The 14,740-nt window shown below is 36.0% G+C and overlaps 3 protein-coding genes across 3 annotated transcripts; 1 reads left to right on the forward strand and 2 right to left on the reverse strand.

Moving 5' to 3' along the window:
- Positions 1-9: 9 nt before the first annotated feature.
- On the reverse strand, positions 10-5,686 carry LOC142981539 (protein nucleotidyltransferase YdiU-like). Its single transcript, XM_076127535.1, has 12 exons — positions 5,320-5,686; positions 4,751-4,914; positions 4,391-4,471; positions 3,802-3,965; positions 3,155-3,330; positions 2,782-2,878; positions 2,350-2,510; positions 1,891-2,012; positions 1,385-1,514; positions 917-1,043; positions 489-601; positions 10-351 (listed from the first exon to the last, which is right to left on the reverse strand). Exons 1-12 carry the CDS (start codon positions 5,509-5,511, stop codon positions 229-231), a joined length of 1,650 nt encoding a protein of 549 aa, XP_075983650.1. The 5' UTR covers positions 5,512-5,686; the 3' UTR covers positions 10-228.
- A 278-nt stretch (positions 5,687-5,964) lies between these two features.
- On the reverse strand, positions 5,965-10,984 carry LOC142981722 (protein nucleotidyltransferase YdiU-like). Its single transcript, XM_076127818.1, has 12 exons — positions 10,787-10,984; positions 10,374-10,537; positions 10,025-10,105; positions 9,606-9,769; positions 9,093-9,265; positions 8,317-8,416; positions 7,677-7,837; positions 7,208-7,329; positions 6,944-7,073; positions 6,576-6,702; positions 6,249-6,424; positions 5,965-6,130 (listed from the first exon to the last, which is right to left on the reverse strand). The coding sequence occupies exons 1-12, from the start codon at positions 10,928-10,930 to the stop codon at positions 6,008-6,010; spliced, it is 1,665 nt and encodes a 554-aa protein (XP_075983933.1). The 5' UTR covers positions 10,931-10,984; the 3' UTR covers positions 5,965-6,007.
- Positions 10,985-12,091: 1,107 nt separating this feature from the next.
- On the forward strand, positions 12,092-14,197 carry gny (ALG6 alpha-1,3-glucosyltransferase garnysstan). Its single transcript, XM_076128148.1, has one exon. It carries the CDS (start codon positions 12,199-12,201, stop codon positions 13,810-13,812), a length of 1,614 nt encoding a protein of 537 aa, XP_075984263.1. The 5' UTR covers positions 12,092-12,198; the 3' UTR covers positions 13,813-14,197.
- The last annotated feature ends 543 nt before the right edge of the window (positions 14,198-14,740 follow it).

Genomic DNA, 14,740 nt, shown 5'->3' on the forward strand with positions numbered 1-14,740 from the left:
TAACACAACTATTCAACAAAATAATATATTTCGACGTAAAAAAAATAACAGATTACAATAAATGGCAACCTTATTAGATAAAGCATGATGACCATGGATACCTTAAAACTGATTTGTTACAAAAGTTCTACTGTTTGTAAGCCTACAATCTAAATTACATTATTAATTGATAATAATTGTTCATACTATATTATTATATTATCACAAATTAAATATAATATTGTAAATTTAACTGGAACAGCTAAGCTTGAGTCCATAAGACCAGCTCGGTGGTTGTGATGAGTATCCACGCTTTTCTGCTTCTTCATTCACTTCAAAAGGATTTTTGAACAACTTCAGGAGGAATCGCACCTGGAATAATAAATTAAAGTCTGGTTAGATAGAATAAGCACGAAAGTAATACGACGTTCAGAAAAAAACTTGTACGTTGCGTCTTGTGCCAATGTATTAGACGGTATATAAAATTAAGTTTTATTTAGAAGTCCAACCTTTTCGAAATTATTTTTCTCAGCGTCTGCTATAGCTTCTTGCATTATCCAGTTTTTAGGCACATACACAGGGTTTACTTTCACCATACGAGATTGTCTTTCATCTTCGCTTACTGAAACAAATAATACGCTAAGATTGCAATACATAATTTTTGGTACCTAGCTTTATCTATAAAATAAATTGCGTTACAATCAAAATAAGCATCTGCTAAGGTCAAAACGTCCAGAAAACCTAAATAAAGTTAACGATCGCATTAATTCCTATGTATAACACTCAAATTCATTAAATATTAACACGTTTAGACAGACATTTAAAAAGCATAAAAAATAAGAAACCAACATAAATAATGTACAATTTTGATTAATACACTCGAAAAGATCCGAGACTTCATAAGTACTGGATAAAACTTAATTTTATTAATTCTTACCATTTTCTTCTTTCAGCCTATCTTGATACTTCTTCACCCATTTCTCCCAGTTCGGTGTATCAATAAACTTACTTAACGACCACTTCGTCTCTAAAACAGATTTATCCAATAACTGCTGTGATTCTACCTGCAAAACAAGAAATACATTTAAATATTATTATGTAACCAAAAATGAATGTCCATATAGACTCAACTACACTAACAGGAATGTTTGTCCACAAACCAGCCCGCCCTGAATTCGCTACCATTTTTATCCGAGAATAGAACCTATTATGAACGGAGTGGTAGTGATACTTTAACCCCTTTGTCAATACAATTTTAAACAGAAAAAAATAAGACATAAATATGTATTTGACTAAGTTCTGTATTTCTTTGGTCTCTGTCTACCTCCATTGTATAAGGACGTGATTTAATTTATTTATAATCTTTATTATAAAATATTTATAAATCATGAGCATTTTTTATTACCTCAGCAAGTTGTCTGAACGTAGCGGTAAAGTCTCCCATTTTCAACTGCATCACTTCAAATAGTTCTTGAACTAGTTTATCATCACCGTCTTTCATTTCTTTCAGCCCAAGTTTTAGAAGGTGTGTTTTTCTGAAACAATCAGTAAATATTTTAATTATAGGTACCATTTCCTAACAGTAATGTATTATTATAATGAAAGCCCTTGAAAGGCAGATAATATTGGTGATGTCTTACAAAAAGGTCACGGGCGTACTCGTAACCCGCAATTCTATATGACAAGATGTATGGATGTGAATGAAGCAAAGGGAGTTTGTAAGGATTGTACCAGATGGCGTTCTCTGGTCTCTGTCTACCCCTATGGGAAGGCGTGATTTTCCGTATGTATTTAATGTATTACCATCCCACTGCTGGTGCAAAGGTCTCCTTACAGAATAATGAAGGGTATAGGCAAAATAAGATGTGTCCCTAAAAATAGTATTTTGTGATATTATAAAATAATACATACAATACATTTCTTTGAACATATTCACTGAGTGTTGCTCTAATGTCTTTGATCTTTTCTTTTTGATCCTCTGACAGTATCGGTTCAAGCGCCTCTGCCAACTTCTCTAAGTTCCATAGCAGTATCTAAAACATGAATGATAATAAATAAGTAATCTTAACCCACTACTGGGCAAGCATCTCCTACCGGAATGAGGAAGGCGTTAGGTCTCAAGCACTTAGCCAATATAGAAATAAAATTCATTTGAATTCATTGAATGTTAGTCATAAGGAATATACATATTTTGAGTCTATGTCATTATTTTGTAAAATTCAGTAAAAGTAAAAATCCGAAAACAGTTTGTTCGACTTGGGAATGGAACCCGAGACCTAGTGATTTGCTACTAATTGAAAAGAAAATTAAAATTACGAAAAGAAAATTATGAGAGAATGATGAAACCAATTTTATTTTACTCGTACATACCTCAGGTTGTTTATTAAAAGCGTACCGGCCCATATCGTCGGATGAGTTAGGTACGTAATTCTGATAGAAGTGCTCTATGAATCCGTATGGACCATAGTCAATGGTGAGTCCTAGCAGACTCACATTGTCTGTGTTTAGTACACCGTGGGTGAAGCCGAAACCTGGGAAAATTAATGTAATTAAAAAAATACACTTCCAATAAATAATATATTTCTATAAAGCTATAATCAATATAATGTTATAATGATATATTGCATATTAAGTCTCTGTCAGTCTGCTTGTTTTACTTTTATGGGTACAAATAAAGATGAGTCAGGGCGATTGATAGACGATATTCTTATAATGGTCTCGCTCTCGCAGGACAAACCAAGTTCAGAAACTGGTTGGAATTATGACTAAATGTATTATGTAATATTAAGAATTTTCAATTACCTTGCCATGTGGCCACCATATCCAAGTTTCTATGAGCCACTTCTAAATACCAATCCACATACTTGTCGTCAGAATTCTCCAACTCTGGGAAATGTTGCTAAAAATAACATAAACAATGAGTTTCAGAAAAAATGTGCATCAGACGTAATTGAAAGCAATTAAAGAGCTATTATAAACACCTCCTGTGATTTGTGTTTGTCTATTTACGAAAAACTCCAAAATACTAAGCACATACTCATGTGATTTTCGCTTTTATTTAGAAAGGGTGATTAACCAAAAAGTAACGTTTTATTTTCTTGCGAAAATTAATTGGAATATGATAAAGATTTTTATTGATAAACATTAATAATGAAATAATGATGTCTTATCTTACCTTTATAATAAAATCAACTAAGAGCTTCATAGTGTGTGGCTCGCGGCGCTTGAGCAGTATCTCTATAGAACCGATGCGGTACCACGCGTTAGCGAGCCGCATGACGACGGCCGCCCGCTCTTGCCGAGCGCGACCGCAGTACGTTTTGTCGCGCCATACTTTGTGATCGTCGCTCACTGGACACAAATAAAATATTAAAAGCACTGTTATTAGAAGATACCTTAAATATATTCAACATATTACTATCCCACTACCGAAGAAGGGTCTTCTCACGAAATTACGAAGGAGACCATTTTCTTTTAAGGAAGATGGAAGGAGACATTAACCTTTAACATTAACCTTGAATCTACACTGCTAGCCGAAAACATTGCTATGTCGCTTCTGGTTTGACCACTGCTACTTATAATTTATACCTACAAAATCTCTTATTTATTTGACCGTAATTGTATTTACAATTCGAGATTTTGGTATTATTTTGTTAGACTGTAACTGGGTCTTGTAATTTGTTAAGAAAGTCTCCCCTTATAATGTAGGACCAAATACAAGCAAAATTAAGAGGAAAAAAGATTACAAAAAATCTGAAACAAGTATGTGAGTTTCAAAGGTACATTTGGATAAAAACAACATGAAGAAGAAATAAAACTTACCTACCAATGCAGCCGCCCGAGTGGTAGGTATACCAAGATGGTAACAAGCTTCTGAGGCTATCATCTCTCTGATCGAAGACCGCAGCACTGCACGGCCGTCTCCGAAGCGAGAGTATGGAGTCTCTCCGGAACCTTTCAGCTGAGGCTGCCAGGACTCACCTTTACTGGTTAAGAAAAAAAAAATTGAAATTACATAAGATGGTGCAATATGAGGTCATGTGCACAAACGCGATTTTATTTGCGTGAGCTTTTCTTAGTTTAGAACATTGGTCTTATCATCAATCATAGTATGTCTATCAATCATTGGTCAGGCGCGCGTCGTGTGAACGCGCCTTAAATATAACAGCACTGTATACCAACAAATCAAAAGTTAACTATTATAATTTAGTTTGGTTTACAAATTCTTATCTCGAATATATTTTTGTCATTTATTTTTAGTAGATAAGTGAAATTGCTTGTCATCAGCAATTATACTGAATTCGATAGCTGTTCAAAATATCTTTCTAATATAGCTGAGTCATTACATTATATTACAGTAATATAATAAGATTCATATCTATTGAAAAATATGATGTGTAAAGAAAAACACCTGTTAACATATTCTCCAAGGATGTGTGCCCTGCCATCTCCAAGTTGATCAGCCCAGAAACCAAACTGGTAGCCTCCATATCTAAAACATCAACACATCATCTATCATTGCATCAAAATATATTTTATCCATAAAATAACATTTAAAAAATTGCCTGATCTTACTGCTACTGCAAGCATATTTTAAAGGTTTTAAAGTTTAATAAATGTATTTTCTGTCTATTTGTAACACTACCAGAGTTAGTACATAATGCTTTATCATAGGTGTTTCTTAAATATCTGTATGCCATATACAAATTCATTCAATTGTTTTTCATGATCCAAATGCAAACTTCTACATTTACTTATTAAATATGTTTACCTGTGTGATACACTCAAGCCTCCCTCAGGCAGATAGCTGCCGGCTACAAAGTTGATGAACTCCTCCGACTCTGCCACAGACGGGTGTAGGTCCAGTAAGTCTACCAATGCTTCATCAGACGCACATACTAAATGCAGTTTACCTATTAGAGGCTCTGTTGGCACCTGAAATTATGATTTATATTAATAACAATGTTGTATAAAATAGAAAGATATTTAAAACAAGCTTTTACCTACTAGTTAGAATGTTATTAGAAAATAAACATTTTTATCAAAATTGTTTCGACTATTTACCTAAGAGCAAAAGCATAACAGGTAGACGTCATTTGTAATTAAAAGTTGGAAGCATCAAAATCAGCTTATTAAGTCTAATAATAAAATAGTTAAAGTTATCTTTTAATTAAAGTTTTTAAATAGAACACAAAATACTTATTTTGCACAATTAAAATTACTATTATCAAGTGTTTTCTCACTCAATTCAAGTAGAACCTACTCCAATTCATCAATTACCAATTATTATGAAATATGATGCAATAAGAAACTAACATGCAGTTTTGCAAAAAACATTACCTTGGAGAATACAGCATCCTTAACGGCTACTGGCACGTTATACTCTGGGTTTTCGTCTATAGGCAGAGCAGCATAGTTCGGAGGATCACGAAACTTCCACTCTTTAAAATTCACTATTGGTTTCATTTTACCAACAATGTTTTGTTGCTGTTCATTCATAAGCGCTGCCAGCACGCAGAAAGCCCGCCTCATCGGGACACGATCAAAGAAGTGCGGTGTATGATTTTTGTATCACAAACCTCTAGTTACCAGCGATAACATTGTTATTTGACTTATTTGTGCATTGCAATGAACTTTTGATAAAATACACTGTGCGAAATATTGATGATGATAATATAGTCTTTATAGGGTAAAGCATAAGAATTATTTTGTGTTGTATTTATTCTTTTGCACTCAGCTCAACTGTCAAAGTCAATGTCAAGTGCTTTGTCATGATGACACTTGACAGACGTCACATAAGTTTGTTGATTGCGAAAGCAGGCACAGACATTAGAAGTACCTGCCATAACGAAGAACTACAACTTATTTACTTTTTTCAAGTTCTCCCTGACGACAGAAACAAGCCCGTAAGTACTGCAGCCCTTTCCCTCAATAGTCATTTTTTAAAATAATTTCACAAAAACGAAAATTCAAACGAATAAATATTTATTTAGCGAATTAAATCAATAATAATGAACTATTAAATTATTTAACTAGAGCAACTAATTTTCAAGGCATATGCCCACTGCGGTGGTTGAGCCGAAAATCCTCGTTTTTCCGCTTCAGGCTGCACTTCAAAAGGATTTTTTAGGACATCCATCAAAAAGCGAACCTGGGAAGAAGAAAATAGTTTCGTTGTTGCAATAGATAAATTAGATCTATCAAGAAATATGGTCATTTTAATTTTATGTGATGTTTATTGCTACGTAACTAAAATAATAGCAAATTACCTTTTGGTAGTCATCCTGTTCGGCATCCACAATCGCTTCATGTAGGATCCAATTGCGTGGGATGTACACAGGATTGACGCTCAGCATACGCCTGCGTCGCTCATCTTCGAACAAGCCTGAGGAGCTCGCATCCACAGCCGCAACACCACAATCACGACTATTTACAGGCAGCACACCTGTTAAACAGCCATCACCTATAATCTAACCCGATCATCATTAAACTGAAGAAGAAGAATAAAGCATAAAATAAAAATTATCTTCATGTCTGTAAATTGTTCTCGATTCCGGAAAGACAGCTAAAAAATATAAGTCATTTCGTTTTCTTACCTGCTTCTTTATCCAACCTCTCGCGGTACTGATCCAACCAGCAGCCCCACGACGCGTGAGAAGATAGACGCTTCAGAGACCATTTCTCTTCCAATTTCACCTCACTCACCATTTCACACGGCTCCAACTACAAATTATAACAAAATATTACATCGCAGATGACTTAAGAATGGTCTTTGCTGCTTACTTTTGTGCTTGTGCTCTTGGCTAGTGTATTTTTTTGAGGCTGGTAAGTTGCGCAGAGATTTAGGTACAACTTAAGATTTTAACATGTTATCTTTACGCGCTTTGATGTATTTGCAACAGCGACCATCGCGCGCTCGTTAAAAATATATAGAAGTTATGGTGCTTTCACATGCTTCTTTTACCTCAGCAAGTTGTCTAAAAGTAGCAGTAAAGTCGGCTCCAGTCTGCTGCATCATATCCAGGAGTTTCTCCACCAGTTGCTCATCACCCCAACGCTCTTCTTTCAAACCTATCTTCAAGAGAAACGTCTCCCTAGTACATATAAAACCGATAAAGAAAGTATAGTACCTAATACACAGTCAAAAAACTCAAATGAGCGAATCTTTTATTATATTCACTTCGTATTTCTGACAAAAGAAATGTGTTTGAGGAAGGAAGGGACTTACAGTATTTTATTCTTGCAGTAGGTGTCCAAGTTTTTCAGAATATGCGACATGTGCACTTGTTGTGACGAGGTCAGGAGAGGTTTCAAAGCATTCGCTAGCTGGCCGATGTTCCATACCACGACCTAGAAATAAGGTAAAGTAAGAGGCAAGGCATTTGGCCGAAGAAATTTTTAGGTACATTAACGTAACTTTTTAATTATCCTACGTCAGGGTCTCACTGCTGGGCAAATTTCTTTCCAACAGTCTTCCAGATCTACTGATTGCTTGCTTTCTCCGGTCCTGTAGGAACGTATCCACATCGTCCTGCCATCTCCATTTGGGCCTACCCCGTCTTCGCTGACCTTCTTACGATACCCATTGTGCAGTCACATTATATGGACCGAATTTCCCGAGTGCAATGGGAAAATGTGTCCAGCCTAGTCCCACTTAAAATATAATAACTAAAATTCAAATATTATTAAATTCTCACGTCAGGTTGTTTAGCGAGAGCATACCGTCCCTCCCCATCTGAGCAGTTGGCGACGAAGCCTCCATCATACGAGTCCACGAAGCCGTAAGGACCATAGTCAATCGTCAAGCCTAGGAGACTCATGTTGTCAGTGTTCAGCAACCCATGGGTGAATCCAAGACCTGCATGAAGGATTGCCATTAAAATAAATTTTGTACATATTCTCCTTTACGCCTGTAGCACCCGAAGATTTAGGCAAAGGTGTATAAAATACATTTGCGTGTTACAAATACACACGCGAGTTTCGCATTGTTAGGCCCATGTAAAGGGGGTGAGCCCATACCCTTATACCGGGGACGTTACTAAACTTAATAATGTCATATAAATTAGAAAAACAACAAAAGCTCTTTTACCAACCTGGGAATTGAACCCAAAACATCGAGATCAGTATCAGTATCAACAGTCGTATAGGTAGTATAGGTACACTACCGCCCTGACCATAGCGGCAGTCACATTTTTTGTTGAGAAATATATTATTACCACATGTAATTTCAGCGTCAAAATTTGCCGAAACAAAATAACAGCAAAAAATGTTCTAAGTTGTACACTAAATGACTAATAATAGCTAAAATTATAGAGTAGATAGCTAAAACAATTTTACCTTGCCATTTGGCCACCAGATCCAAAGTCTTATGCGCAATTTCTGAGAACATTCTGATGAAACGATTCTCATCGGTCAATTGTATGTCAGGGAAATATTCCTGGAAATTACAAGACTATTTGGAAAGACGCGAATGGAATACTGAGTAGATGATTAATTGAAGACTGAAATAAGGATGACTTATATTTTTTTCTTTGAAGTAGAATGTTTGAATAAATTAAATAGTGATCATATATTTAACTTGGTACGTATAAGTCAGCTGATGGCCAAGTAGGTAACATGTTGACTCAGTCAAGGACGTACCTACAATAATACAATGTACCTACGTGGCCAACTTCGAATTATGATGGTTTTATGTGGTTACAGAATTTTAACTATCAAAAGAAAAAATTACGAAAAAAAAAATCGTCATTGAAGAACTACATAAGTATGTAATCCGGCGTTACATTTTTTTTAAATGACTATTCCCGCTCTTATGATTTCTCCCGTATCGCGGGGACTTTAACTAACATACAGACAACGGATACAAAGTACACCGAAACAATCTATTGCACAAATATTTGTACGGTGTGGAAATCGAATCCACGTTCTCCCGACGAAATCGTAGTGGCATGGCGACTACCTTAACCACTGCGCTACGGAAGCCATCAACATTTGTGACTAGGGACTAGGGAGCGTTAGCACTATTCTTCATTAAGTAATGTATATGCATAAAATCACGCCTTCTTCGCAATGGAGTGAGCACTAGTCACTTTACACTTAGTTGTGTATCTTACCTTTATAATAAAATCTGAGAGTTGCCTCAAGACAGCAATCTCGCCAGTCCTGGAAAGTATCTCGAGGGATCCAAAGCGGAACCAGTTGGGTGCGAGACGAAGGACTACTGCTGCTCGCTCTCTGCGAGGACTACCGTTGTAGTACACGTCACGAACTATCGCTTCATCACTGACTAAACCACAAAGTATATTTCAAACATTACAGCCTTATAAGCTAATAAAACCTGCCTGTAGATCATTGTAGTACCTATTTATCAGAAAATATTATTATAGAAGGGTCGCCGCACACCGGCCACTGAACACACGTTGCCACCGGCATAATATTATATTATTATTAGGTACTTTACTAATTAAATTGACGCACACAGTTGACGCCAGTGACCGCCACACGCTACAGATCGCAAAGAAAATATGTAGGTGCAACGTTTTGGTGTTGTGATCCTTAACTCTCCTGAATACTAAAATGCGAGCCCAAATAAGCGAGAAGCAAGTCAAAATCGACATAGTTCTCACCAACGAGTCCAGCAGCCCTCGTAGTGGGTATACCTAGAAAGTGACAAGCTTCAGAGGCGATCATTTCTCTAATACCACTCCGCAGAACAGCGCGACCATCGTGAACGCGTGCGTATGGAGTCTGGCCTGAACCTTTGAGCTGAATCTGCCATCTTTCCCCGCGTCTGAGTAATAGAAAACATTAGTAAACAACAGTTTTTCACTTACATACATGATATCATGCTTTTTTCCCGAGGGTCCTTTCAGTATCCTTAAGAACTTCCCTTGCCTCATTCACATCCATACATCTTGTCATACATGAACACTGGTTACGAATACACCTGATCATTTGACAAGACATCGCTGAAATTATCTGAGTATATCTTTCCAGCGCATTTCCATGTACTTCTCCCTACATGAAATCCGTAACCTACACTTGCCTGTTAACGTATTCACCGAGAATGTGGGCTCTTCCATCACCCAGTTGTCCCACCCACAGTCCATATTGATGTCCACCGTATCTAAAATACAATAATAATATCCATACTTGATACTAATATATTGATGATGATGATAATGTCAAATTAACAGATATTGTCTGCCTCTACTGTGAATGCGACTACCATGCAACTTATGCAAGAGATTCGAGTTCGATTCTTGGGTCAAGACACGAGGTCACTAAAATACACTTGATGCAAACGGCTGGTCGCCGCGCTCATGGCCAAATATCAATTTAGAGAACGTTTACGAACGTTAATGTTAAATCTTAATTCATCTATAAAAACAGACCTATGCGCTACTGGAAGAGCACCATAAGGTAACTTCTGTCCAGCAATGAATTCAGCAAATTCTTCCCGGTTAGCCATTTCAGGGTCCATGTCCAGAATACTGACCAGGGCATCTTCCGAAGCACATACCAGTCGGATGTTGCGTTCTAGTGGCCGAGGAGTTACCTGGAAACAAATTTATTTTGTGTTTATTACGAAATTTGGCTGTATATGACTCAATTAAAGGGAGGGAAGGAAAACAGAGTCAGAAAATATTGCATAGGGAAGAGTTTTATGAAATCGTTCGAGTGGGTGTAAGGCTAATAGAAGAGGCTATATGATAAAATATGTTGGTTTTTATACAATAATATAGAGTACATACACTATACAGGAAACGTATGTTATTATATCGAACACAAGTCTCACTGATGTTACCTCAGAAAATACTACATTCTTTATGTTTGATCGTATTTGATCATGATTTTCATCAATCGGTAACAAAATGTATTTTGGATATTGGCTGAAACTCCATTCCGTTAAATTTCTTTTCAACGAAGCAGTTTCACCGTCCATTTTCATACCCTAACAAAATTATTAATCGAGGAAAAAAACCATTGCTCTGAAAATATTGAATTTGCCGCCATTAAAAAGTCTAGTCTATGCCTCTTCGTAGACATAAATATGCATAGACAAAAACTGAACATTATTCTAAAAGAATAGCGCTGTAGTTATTTGACCCCATACTTTACACTATTGGGGTCATTTGTATATTATTGCTCAATTAGAAATAATATACAAATAATATTTAAAAATTAAGACTATTGCCGAAATATCTTTGTTGTATATATTTCATTAAAAAATTTACACGTATATTTATACTCAGTTTTTGGCATGACATTCTCAACTATATGATAGATTGTTATAAACCTCACGCCACCAAATGATAATATGTAAGAGACACAAGAATTAAAATTACTGAATTTAATTTTTGGGTTGGAATCACAATAAACTGCGAATAACAACGAATTAAGTACTGCTCAGATGCCATATCTGCGATATATTCGAATTTGAATAAGCATCTCATGACGTGGGGTTTCAAAAATATCATTAACCAGAACCACGTCAATGCGTAACAATTTTCAATACAACATTGTTATGGTCTTAGCACTTTTATGCGTAAAAAAGTAAAAAAGAGCAATAGGCTTATAATTAAAATATCGTCTCGTATTAATATTATTATATAACTAGTACTATATAATTAAGATACCTTCTGTACCTAGGACAATCTATAAAATTAAAATAGTGAAAATTATTGGTAGAATTACGATTGCTATGCTACCGATTTATGGTCAACGCTGGTCAAGGTCACGGCTATGCAACAAAATTATAATAGTTACTTATTTCTTGAACTTTGACCAGTAATAGGAGATGATCTAATTTTGTAGGCTTATATCCATCACATTTGTCCGGTGTGAAATTCGTCAGTTCGGCGACCGCAATTTCACTTTCGTGAGCCCGCTTTCTCGTTTTGTCACTTTCGAAAAAATTCATTACTTGTGTGAATCAAACCCGTTTCCGTTTGTAGTAAATTCCATTGAAAAGTGTAGTTTAAATTTCGTGGACCGTGCATGGTATTTGTTTTACATTAAATGGATTTTTATCAAAAAATATGGTGTATACAGAGGGATATTTGAAGGAGAAGCTGACCAAGGAATTGGACGCCGTTCACGTCGTAAGTAATCTGTCAAAATTGTATCGAACAACCGTGCCGCGTTGCAAAATACACATTTATTTTATGAATGAAAAATAGAGTAATACTAGGATTTTTATCATTATAAATTGTCGCAATGACGAAGAAATCAGATCCGGATAGATTTAATGTGACAAAGGAAGCTTTACTACCCGGTCTGTTATTTGCTTTGCTCGTGAGATGGTGCGTGGCCGCCTATCCATATTCAGGATACAAGAAACCTCCTATGTACGGTGACTATGAAGCACAAAGGCATTGGCAAGAAATAACCGTGCATACGCCTATCTCTAAATGGTATCACAACACTACGCAAAATGACCTGCAGTACTGGGGGTTAGACTATCCGCCGCTTACCGCATACCACAGTTTCCTCATGGGGCTGGTCGCAGACTGGCTCGACCCAGAATCGGTGCGTCTCTTTGCGTCGAGAGGTTATGAAAATGACTCCCACAAAACTTTCATGAGATGGACTGTATTCTTAAGTGATATATATTTTTATGTGACTGCAGTGCTGTGTTTATGTATAGATGCTGAAAGGATATTAGGAAAAGAACTAAAAGAGCCCAAAAGTGTATTTAAAAGGACAGACATTTCTACAACATTGTTCTTACTGTATCCAGGCTTGATTTTAATTGATCATGGACACTTTCAGTACAATTGTGTGTCACTAGGCTTATTCTTGTGGGCTACTTTCTTTATAGTAGCCATAGAGAATGATATCTTAGCCACTATATTTTTTGTTTTAGCTTTAAATTACAAACAAATGGAATTGTACCATGCCTTGCCATTTTTTGTATATTTGTTAAGGAAATGTTTTATCGGCATGCCATTAGGCAGAGGCAAACTTTCACATGTTGTTAATAGATTCAACAAGCTTGCAGTGGCAGTCATTTCATGCTTTGTCATAATATGGTACCCGTTCATGGGCTCATGGGAGAATGTATTTCAACTGGTACACAGACTGTTTCCGTTAAGTAGGGGGATTTTTGAGGATAAAGTATCTAATGTTTGGTGTGTTGTCAATGTTTTTATAAAGCTCAAAACTGTGTATAGTAATGAAGAGATGGCGAAAACATGTCTTCTTTTTACAGCGATGGCTGCAGTGCCAGCCTGCCTAGACTTATTCTTTAGAATTAATAAGAAAAAGTTTGTTTTATGCTTGATCAATGTGTCACTGGCCTTCTTTTTGTTTTCATTTCAAGTTCATGAGAAAACAATCTTGCTAGTTGCTATCCCAGTGTGTATGCATTTCCCAGAAGATCCATTTATGTGTTGTTGGTTCTTGTTAGTCTCTAATTTCAGTATGCTTCCACTGCTCTTGAAAGATGGGCTCTTAATTCCATTCATTGCTACCAATCTTATTTACTTATCATTCTATAGCATTTGCTTGAAGTTGTCACAGCCTCAATCGGGTCTATTTTCATTTTTCAATGCCAACCGAGTTTATAAGATTATTTATCCATCTAAGAAAGACAAGTCAATGTTACTGAGCTTATTAAGTATAAACTTTTTCTTTTCAGTCATTGGGATGATATGGTTGACTGCCATGACTGTATTTGTGGAACCACCACAGCAGTTGCCTGATCTCTTTCCATTACTAATTTCTGTATTCTCATGCTCTCATTTTCTTTTGTTTCTATTTTATTTCTACTACCAACAGTTTAACTTGCCAGTATGCTTGCCCACTATACATAAGTTGAAGAGAAAATAATATAATTAAGTAGAGTAGGTGAGCAAGCAACAAATTAGCTTCCTTAAGAATTTTTCTATATTTTTAATTGCTAAGCACAAAATTAATTTCACTGTATTCAAGTAAATAGGCAGGATGATAACTTTAAAATATGATGCAATATCTGCATCAAGTTATTTCATACTTGAATATGCTGTAATTAGTGACTTTTTCTAATCAACTTAGATTAATATTTCAATGATGCTATTCAGTGTCACTAGCAAATTTTATTAAATTCTTTTCATTACATAATATTGTTTTGTAAAAAGTACTTAAAACCTATATTTTGTTACCATTATTGTAAGATAAGTACATTATTTCACTCCAGTGCATTCCAAATAAAGATTTTAATGAATTTGTAGATTATTACAAACTGTTTTTCTTACCCTATCTGGAAAAGTGGAGCATAAAATCCTAAGAATTTCAATTATCTGTTTCTAGACATAGAAGGCAGAAGTATGTGTGTCAAATTCTATTAGTTTGTGGGTGATTAGAGTCATGCCTGGGTGTGTTGCTTTACAATGACTGATGACCCACAAGCCTACAGACATGCACAGTGACGTCATCAACGATGGCACTTACATAATGGTGTGTGGTACCATTCTGTGACCACTAGCTCTGACGAAACGACATCGATGATCATAAATCTAAAGAAAACTGTCTCTTGTGAAATGAGTTTTTGTTCGACGCAAGATTGTCTAGATTTCAAGCTACGCCGCACTGCACCTATTATGCTGTACGTCAATATTTCAATAGTCGTTTACAAGTAAACAGACTCGTTTAGTTTACCTTCAAGTACCTTTTCCGGTCGTAACTTGCGTATTGGTTACATAACGGTGCCAAAGACCCGTAGTATTGAATATAGCAACCGTGACTTCACAACAGTGCGCTATTTACGAGCTTTGGATAG

Source organism: Anticarsia gemmatalis, chromosome 20, assembly GCF_050436995.1.
Source record: "Anticarsia gemmatalis isolate Benzon Research Colony breed Stoneville strain chromosome 20, ilAntGemm2 primary, whole genome shotgun sequence".
Taxonomy (NCBI): domain Eukaryota; kingdom Metazoa; phylum Arthropoda; class Insecta; order Lepidoptera; family Erebidae; genus Anticarsia; species Anticarsia gemmatalis.

What these genes read in the sequence shown, in the direction of transcription:
- LOC142981539 (XM_076127535.1), bottom strand. Translation starts at nt 5,511, where the DNA reads ATGAGGCGGGCTTTCTGCGTGCTGGCAGCGCTTATGAATGAACAGCAA. An exon ending in CGTTCAGACAACTTGCTGAG is followed by an intron (nt 1,044 to 1,384) that starts GTAATAAAAAAT and finishes CTTGTTTTGCAG; the next exon opens with GTAGAATCACAGCAGTTATT. An exon ending in TAGGCTGAAAGAAGAAAATG is followed by an intron (nt 602 to 916) that starts GTAAGAATTAAT and finishes TATTTGTTTCAG; the next exon opens with TAAGCGAAGATGAAAGACAA.
- LOC142981722 (XM_076127818.1), bottom strand. Translation starts at nt 10,930, where the DNA reads ATGAAAATGGACGGTGAAACTGCTTCGTTGAAAAGAAATTTAACGGAA. An exon ending in AGAATGTAGTATTTTCTGAG is followed by an intron (nt 10,538 to 10,786) that starts GTAACATCAGTG and finishes ATTTGTTTCCAG; the next exon opens with GTAACTCCTCGGCCACTAGA. An exon ending in TCTCAGATTTTATTATAAAG is followed by an intron (nt 8,417 to 9,092) that starts GTAAGATACACA and finishes TGTAATTTCCAG; the next exon opens with GAATATTTCCCTGACATACA.
- gny (XM_076128148.1), top strand. Translation starts at nt 12,199, where the DNA reads ATGACGAAGAAATCAGATCCGGATAGATTTAATGTGACAAAGGAAGCT.